This window comes from Sinocyclocheilus anshuiensis, unplaced genomic scaffold (assembly GCF_001515605.1).
Source record: "Sinocyclocheilus anshuiensis isolate Anshui unplaced genomic scaffold, SAMN03320099.WGS_v1.1 scaffold536, whole genome shotgun sequence".
Classification (NCBI taxonomy): domain Eukaryota; kingdom Metazoa; phylum Chordata; class Actinopteri; order Cypriniformes; family Cyprinidae; genus Sinocyclocheilus; species Sinocyclocheilus anshuiensis.
Window position 1 is genome coordinate 313,880 of NW_015557179.1, and position 9,511 is coordinate 323,390.

General features: G+C 34.3%; 1 protein-coding gene across 1 annotated transcript in view; it reads left to right on the forward strand.

Moving 5' to 3' along the window:
* The first annotated feature begins 7,311 nt into the window (after positions 1 to 7,311).
* LOC107678493 (semaphorin-4G-like) overlaps positions 7,312 to 9,511 on the forward strand; it is a 27,073-nt gene continuing 24,873 nt past the window's right edge. Inside the window, exons 1-2 of the mRNA XM_016473773.1 lie at positions 7,312 to 7,320; positions 7,786 to 7,930. Of these exons, the coding sequence (XP_016329259.1) occupies positions 7,312 to 7,320; positions 7,786 to 7,930 (154 nt within the window). The remainder of the gene's footprint in view (positions 7,321 to 7,785; positions 7,931 to 9,511) is intronic.

Consider the following 9,511-nt stretch of genomic DNA (forward strand, 5'->3'; position numbering starts at 1 on the left):
CGGAAAGTATTCAGACCCCCTTCAATTTTTCACTCTTTGTTATATTGCAGCTTTTCTGTCAATATGGGGTGCTGTGTGTACATTAATGAGGAAAAAAAATTAACTTAAATGATTTTAGCAAATGGCTGCAATATAACAAAGAGTGAAAAATTGAAGGGGGTCTGAATACTTTCCGTACCCACTGTACATTATGTGGGGTTTTGTGCATTCATTAATGTTCATAGAGTCTTTCAGTAACACATGTCATTCCTGTAGTTGTTTACAAATAGTTTATAATATATATTCTGTGTATGTGTTCTGCATTTGCCAGTTGTTCTTAATTTGTTTTTATTCTTCTTTTTTAAGATATAAGATGTCTTATTGAATGTTTGGCCTCCGATTCTCTGAAAATGAGACCATGAACATATTTTTATGAATATACATTTCATTAGTGAAAACTTGTAATATCTATATGGTTAATGTGCACACTGGTAGTTTTCAGGTTCAACTCTTTATGCTGCTGTCGAATCAATTTTATTTTTTATTTTGTTTTTACTTTAACTTTTGTTACTTAGCATCTTCATCCAGAAAATATTACTATAACAGCAAAAGCAAGGGCTTAAATAATAGTCAACATTTCTTGAGTACTTGAGTACAGAGTGAATATAGTGTATTTGTATTATTTTGGTGTTAGCAATCCAGTCTTCTTCAAAAAAGGCTAAATTTAGAGTGATGTTTGTCATAAGAATTATTTAAAAACTGATTTCTGTAGTTCTTAAAAAGAGAGAACATCCTTTGGTTATTTTTATGAAAATAAATACTTGGTCTGATAAACAGGTCTGTGTGTTTCCACACACTCCAGACTAGCCTGGTCTTGCAAGTGTTTACATCACAATCTTGCACTATTCATCTCTTCCAAATGGTGTTGGTAATTGAGAAAAATGTATGATTTTGAAAACTAAGGCATGCCACTTGCATGCATATTCACTGATGTGTATTCCTATTCTGATCTCTATTCTGGAATCAGCATATTTAACAATGAGCAAATTGCATGTTTTAACAGTGCTCTTTATTTATAATAATAATTGTGTAAGTGGGCTTTTCCAGTCGATAGCGAAGGAATGCGGTAGCCCAGATGGTTTCCCCTATAATGCAGTCCGTCAGCAGCGTGTTTGCAGTTCGAGCGCATTTGAGATGGAGAAGTGGCGCAGGAGGGCGTACAGTACCTGTGACGAGGATCTCGCGCACACACAGCACAGCGAACATCACAGCTGGGTTCATTTCGCGTCTCCGCTCTGTCTCACGTTACTTGGCTTTACACTAACTACTAGACGACTTTCCTGCGTTTTTGCACGATTTGTGACGGAAGACATTTCAGTAAGTAGACCACTTTGATACTGTACACGTTTTCTCATTCTTTTTGTGATATTTGTTTTCAGTGCACGTCTAAATAGTGAGCATCGCACGAAAGATAGTGAAGTTCTTTCTGACAGTTCAGTATGAACAAGTCTCATACTGTTGAGTGAAGACAACAAAAAGCTGAAATGATAATTAAAATGAAATTATAATTTTGCACAGACGAAACCTCAGCGTATATGGCAAGCCACTTTAACATTTATTCCTTAAAAATAACTTTTTGTTACTAGTACTTTAGAAATATGGCAAAGTAAACAAGTATCAGTTTGTGTAGTACTAGTATCTATTAAATTTCACTAGCGTATATTAAGTAGTATCTGATACAAGTAACTATTATTTTTTTATATAAATTTTTTTGGTAAATATTTGAATATTTACTTGTCTGTTCTAGTATTCCTAGTACTAATTGAAAAATATTTATTAGACACAAGCGTGTATTCCAGTTGTTACTAGAAATGTTTTATTTTTGCTAATAAGATTTTCCATTGAGCAACCACTAAATAGTGTGATAAAAACAAACACACACACACACACATACATACTAATAAAGTTTTAATAAATTTACTAGTAACTTTTGGGATAGATTAGAGTAACTATGAAATAAGTAATGGTACATAATAAATAGTTACTAGTAAAACTAAAATAGGTGCCAGCAACAATTGGAATAGTCAATGTCTGAACCACAGATTTGCAATTTGTTACCAGTAAAAATGCAATAGATACTTGTACTATTGGGATAGTAACTAGTGGTAGTTCAGTATTTTAAGTACTAGCAAATAGTTAGAAGTAACTAAAGAATACAAGTGAAACTATAGAAGGCACCAGCAAAACCTGCAAAACATACTAGTAGTAAGTGAAATGTCACACTAGTAACATACAAATAGGTGCTAGTTCATTTTTAGGAAATACATTTTAGAATGGCTTGCCATACAAAGTATAATCTTTCTTCTGTCAAAGACCAGTTCACTAGAAGTTAACCATTAAACTGTGTGAAAGGCCATATGACTGATAGGTATTTTAGGCTATTGATTCGTGATGAGAAAGACTGTGGACACGTCTGCATTTAATCAGATTAATGCGCAGAGTATTAGTCAGCTGACAGTGAGAATTTGCAGGGCAAATTTTTTCCTGGCACAAACACATTTAACTGTCCAAGTAAGATGACATCTGGAAGAAGAAAGTCTTTGGGTGACACACCAGTTACAGAATGTACCCGGTAGAAATAAAACACAAATTGAAATGTCTAACAATTGTTTCATAAATATGTGAATGCATTATTGATGCATAATTCCGAAAGTCTTATTTAGCTTTGCTGAATTGTTGCATATGGTATGCTACAAATATTAAAACTATTATTTACTAAATATATGCTCTCTCATTGTCATCAACAAAGTTTAAGGCTGCTCTAATGCTGCATTATTTACACAGATGCAAAGCAGCATCAGAGCCACATCTGATATTGTAGGGGCAAAGCTGCATATTTTACTATGACATTTATGTGATATTGTGTATTTAAACTGAATTTGGAGCCGATACCGAAAGAGTTGCTCAACTGTGTAAAGATACCTTTGTTGCATCCTGTCATATGATTTTTTTTTTCTCTGTTTACTGCATTTATAGTTCAACAGAATCTCATTTTTATTCTCAACGGAAAAAAGACAGTCCCTCATGTGATTCAGCATCCGGTCAATGACTCAGTGTACAATCAGCTACTATCAGTGCTTATCCTCAAGGTCCTATGCATGCAAGAATGACATTTTTGTGAAAGACGGCTTTCATAATTAAGCAATTCTCATTCATAAGCCAAACACTGATTATGTTGTTATACTGATATCTTAAGCTAACCTTATTAGCCTCTATGGAAGTTATTTATTTACTTTCTTTGTTCATTGCCTTGTGGTGGAATATTGATGGATCCTGTTTCATTGATGATGAACTAGATGGCGGATGTGCTGTTGAATTTCTGTGGAAGATTGTTAGGCTGATTTGTCTAGACTCTCAAAAGGCCTTGACCCGATACTCTGTTCTTGAATGTAATTAATTCAAGGTTTTATAAATGTTTAAATGTCAAAATTCTGGTTGTGTCAGTTAGTTCCTTTACTGTCCACAAGTGGAAAACACACCATAACAAGACCAACACAACAAAACAATTCTACACAAGAACAATAATAAAAATAGACTCAACATTTCACTTTAGCATACACAAACATATATACATTCCCGTATGTAAATATATATGCATATATATTAATATCCATGTCTCAGCATTTAGAATTCTAATTGCAGTTGGCACAAATGACATCTGATAGACATTCATAGTTGTTCGAGGTTGTTGAAAGCATCACCTTGACATCCTTCATTCACATACTCTGCAGGTCCTTAATGCATGGAATATAGCATGTCGCTGTCATTCGATTACATCCATGAAATCATGATATGAATTTAGTGTGCTTGTCGGTGCCGCTGTCTCTCTTTTGAGGCGGCTGACCCTTAAACTCACATGTAAATGAGCTCAAAGTGACTGACAGCTGGTTAAAGATGCATGAAGGGTCTCATGCAGTCACTGTTCAGCTGAGCTGCTTGCAGAAACAGAGCTATCGTTTTCTCTCTGCAGCTGCTCAATTCTTGTGACTTGATTCAGTCCATCTTACAGCCTGATACCATGAATCCTGTTGTACAACTACAGCTCAATGATTTATTTTTAAATCAACTCGCAGCTGATCTTCCATTGTCTGGAATTGGCTTTAGCCCATACGGCTCTGAAAGCAGAGTAAGGAATAGCAGTATGTGTTTGACTGATCTCTTTAGGGGCTCTCTGATGTGACCACTGTGCTGATGTCGCTGTGGGCGCCAATTGATATGCTTTCATTTGCTTTCTTATGGTTTTAGCGCTATGAGATTTTCCACTGGGAAGATTTGGCCTCTCATGTGTCTGACCTATTCTTTCTTTCTTTCTAGTTCTCATTCTCTCTAGGAGATCTGAATTGGCTAAATAATAATACTGCTGATGGTTGTGTAGTTATAATCCTATAATGGATTTCTTACATAAACCTCCTACCCCTTAAACTGGATTCTAGTTTTGCACCAATCTATTATTCAGTCCGTGCTGTTCTATAAGCAGTTCAGTTAAGTTATTTGATTCCTGAAACTTTCAGTGATATTTAATACCATATACTGTCATATCTGCTAATGCTTTGTTGACATAAAACTCCTCCAGGGGCTGCACAGACCTTTCAAAGCATATTTTAGTGATGAAAAATCACTCTCCTATTAAAACCAATAAGGATTTTTTTGTCTGTGATTAAATTTGTCAAAATGATTTGAGCAACATGGTAAGTGCAAAAAGGAATTATCATATATAGTCTAAAAGGTCTAAAAGTGCTGAAAGCACATTCAAAATCAGAATTAATCTTAGAAATAAACAATGTTTTAGGATTTTGAAATATTTTAAACAATTTCATTATGTAGAATTAAGAAATATGTAAGATTTGCTCTATTTTTAGGTCACTAATCAAATGTAAGAAAATGTGTGATACTGACCGTGCTAACAGTGACGTTGTAATGAATTTATAAATATATTACAGTATGCAAACTGTTTAATGCATTATTTTTATAATATAATATACATTATATACACTACAATTCAAAAGTTTGGGGTCAGTAGAAAAAATGAATACTTTCATTAAGCAAGGACACATTAAATAGATCAAAAGTGACAGTAAAAATATAGTGTTACAAAACATTTCTATTTAAAATAGATTCTGTTCTATTTATAAAAAAAAGGGTGAAAAAAAGAAAAGAAAAATGCATCACGGTTTTCACAAAAAATTAAGCAGCACAACTGTTTTCAACATTGATAATAATAAGAAATGTTTCTTGAGCAGCAAATCAGCATATTAGAATGATTTCTGAAGGAGCATGTGACACTGAAGACTGGAGTAATGATGCTGAAAATTCAGCTTTGCATCACAGGAATAAATTACATTTTAAAATGTATTCACATAGAAAATTGTAATCTTAAATTGTAATAATATGTCACAGTATTTACTGTATTTTTTATCAAATAAATGCAGCTTTGGTAAGGAAGCATAAGTGACTTCTTTCAAAAACAAACCAATAAATAAATAATAATATGTCACAGTATTTACTGTATTTTTTATCAAATAAATGCAGCTTTGGTAAGCAAGCATAAGTGACTTCTTTCAAAAACAAACCAATAAATAAATAATATCAAAGCATATTTTACGTTTCATACATTTCAACTTTGCTCATTGATGTTGTTTCTGTTGTTGGAAAGAACAGTATGAGGGATGTTGATACGATAAACCTCTCTGGCACAGTACTGCTGATTCCTGCACTTTAGCAGGTGTGAATTCAAGCACATCTGTGCAGTTATGTTTGAGATAGTTTGTTTTGTGTGTTTCATTTATACCGAGAGAAAAGGAGTGAAAAAGTTTTGAATGAACAAGAATACGGTGGCCTAGAAAGCCACTGGGAATGTGTTCTCTGAAGAGGAGATAGAGGGAAAAGAAAACAGTGCTCATCTGGTGCGTAAGCCTGTTTAATGGAATGAGGGAGAGAGCGTGTGTTTATCTGAGACAGGGGGAGAAGTCTGGAGTGTTTACAGAAGAGAGGGACTGAGTGTGTTGGAGTAATGGACGGAGGGAGGCGAACGGTTGGATGCTCAGGCCACAGTCCTCCTAAATCACATCAAACTCACACACACACACACACACACACACACACAAGCACAATGACTCCTTTTTAAGTAAAAACCATTCTCTTACAGGTCAGTCATGACAAAACAACACAACAATAGTAAGGGTAGTGTCAATATGGAAACAAATTTGACCTAACTAGGTCTATAAAGAAGTGAATAGTAGTTTTGATAGATATCTTTAAAATTATGTATGCTCACATTAGATGAAAACTTCAGTCATATCAGTGACCTTCAAAAAGCTGTTTTATTCTGCATAAGGTGGGTCACCCTCTCATAGTGGCTGTCATGTTTAATAATACTTTAATTAATACTTTAATAATAAATGAATCATGGGTGAAAAAACACCTGCTTATAACCAGGCCCAGATGAAATCTGTGGACTTCCTTCTGTGATTTTCTCAAAAAAACAAACAAACCAAAACTTTTTGACAGTATCCTACAGGGCTTTATCTTTTTCAAGCACCAATTGTTTTTGTATTGAGTATGACAGTATTTTTATTTATACATTACGTTTCAAGTGTTTGGGGTCGGTTAGACTTTTAAATGAATGAATGAATGACTCTCTTAGATGACCGCTAAGGCTGCATTTATTTGATCAAAAATGCAGTAAAACATTAATATTATGAAATATTATTACTATTACATTTTTTTGTTTATTTTAATATATTTTAAAATGTAATTTATTCCTGTGATGGAAAAGCTGAATTTTCATCAGCTAATTCTCCAGTCTTCAGTGTCACATGATCCCTCAGAAATCATTCTAATATGCTGTTCTAAAATGAGAAAATTTAAGAAAATGTCTTCTTATTATCAATGTTGAAAAGAGTTGTGCTGCTTAATAGTTTTTTTGAAAGTGGTGATACATTTTTTCAGGATTCTTTGATGTATAGCAAGTCCTAAAGAAAAGGATTTACTTGAAGTATTAATATTTTGTAACATTATAAATGTCTTTGCTGTCACTTTTGATCAATGTAATGCATACTTGCTGAACAAAAGTATTAATTTCTTAAAAAAAAAACACACAAAAAATAAACCTTTGAACTGTAACAAAACTAATTTCCACTTGTACATATCCTTTTTTTCTGCTCCCTGTTTCTCCAGATGCACTCAGTTTATTGCAGTATTCTCATGAACTCCAAACATGAACATAAAACTCTAGAGCATTTCCAGACTAATCCGACCTGCTTTTGATGCAAGATGAGAGAAGTCAGAGATGAACTCTGGCTGAGTTTGTGATATTTGGGTGTAGTCCTGGCTCTTCTGGATTAGGACTCACACTATTCAGTTGTCATACATTAATCACCAGCTTATTATTCAATGCAGTCACCTCGGACACAGCTCAGGATTAAAGGCCTGAAAGGTCGGTGTCACTGGATGCGCAGTTGCATCCTTTGATCTTCACTTTGACGTACCACTGAGTGTCCATGTTTTACTTAAAAGAACTTTTGAACTTTCTATTCATCAAAGAAGCCTGGAAAAAATGTATATATATGAAGTAGCACAATTGTTTTCAATAATAATAATAATAATAAATAAATGTTTCTTGAGCAACAAATCAGCATATTAGAATGATTTCTGAAGAATCATGTCACACTGAAGACTTGAGTAATGATGCTGAAAATTCAGCTTTGCATCACAGGAATAAATTACATTTTTAATACACATTCAAAGAAAAAACATTTATCTAAAATTATAACAACATTTCACTGGCTGCTGTTCTTACTGTTGCTGGGTGTTGTGTCCACTCTGTGGGGTTACCCCTTCAGACCCCCGCTAGACCTGGATGTGACCCCCAGAACTACAGTCCTCTCCAACGGTATGATGCACATGTTTTTTTTTTCATTCATTCATATAATCCTGAAGAGAAAGATCCACCAATCAGACTAGTCACTGTTACTATGGAAACAAATTAAGGCAAAAAGAGCTCTGTGACCATCCACACCCACAAAGCATTGCTAATATCTCGATCGAGTTTCCCTACCTTCTCAAACTACTTATATATTTATTTACTTTTATATATATATATAATTCAGCTTTTCATCACAGAAATAAATTACATTTTAAAACATATTAAAATTGAAAACAGTTCTTTTAAATTGTAATAATATTTTACAATATTGTTGTATTTTTGATCAAATAAATGCAGCCTTGTTGATCATGAGACATAAAAAAAATCTTACCAAACTTTTGACCAGAACATGATATGTACTGTCATTTTTCGATTATGCAAACTTTTTCTTTTGATTTTCATGTATTTTTTGTTTTAAATCAAAGTTTGATATGATAGAGCTAGAGTTGGTTTGGATCAAGTGTTAGAATGCCTTAGTGAAGAATTGTTTGAAATCCCTATGGAGCAAATCATTGGGAAAAATGCTTCCAGAACCAAGACCTCTGAAAAAGTGGGCTAAAAAGCGCTCTATATCATGGTATGTAAATATGATAATCATTCAGTGCCATGGCATATCAAAGTATAACAGTTTATTTGTGCATTAGCATCACAGTAACATGGTACTACCACAGTACATTTCTGTAAGCATCGCAAGGGTTAATTCTGAAGTAAATAAAAAGGGCTGCTCAGGCAGATGCAGAGAAGCTGCTGTATGCTTATATGAGGGGGAGTGGGTTCACGAACTGTTTATGACTCTGTAGTTAATCATTCAGATGTAAGCAGGGCTCTATCACACTCGTTTAGATGACTCTCTGCTTGCCAGCTTGAATTTTGTATAGCTCTTCACCGTTGAACAATAAAACGCCTTTCTGTCACATCTGTGAAGCAGAAATGCAGGAGAGAAGGCACAATAAGCCAACCCAAGGTTTCCTTTATCTCCAGTGTTTAGTTACACAACTGCAGAGAGGTCAGAGGCCTGAGAGACTTGAGGCCTGTGTTGAGTTTAAAAACACTGAGAGAGCAGCAGGTTCACTCTTCAAGGCCAGTCCTACCATTGCCTGCTAGGTCAGTGACCTAGAGAAGGAGTGCTGAAGCAGATTTTCAGTGCAGAAGACAGTCCAAACAGTTTTAAAGGATGTAACTTTAAAATATAACGTGTTGCATATTTGCATTAAATAGCTAATATGTTAAAGGGGTCATATGATGTTGCTAAAAATAACATTATTTTGTGTATTTGGTGTAATGAAATGTGTTTATGCGGTTTAAGGTTCAAAAAACACATTATTTTCAACGTACTGTACATTATTGTTTCTCCTCGAGACAAAAACATTAAAAGCCATTATAAATGAGGCATTTGTTGCATCCAGTGGAACATAATTACGGATTATAATGACTTATACTGTCTTTTTACGCGTTGCGTTGCATCGCGCAGCGTAAACATAAAACCATGTCTGCATTTGTGATCGGAGAAATGACAAACAAGCGCTACTCTACACTGCTCAAAACTCG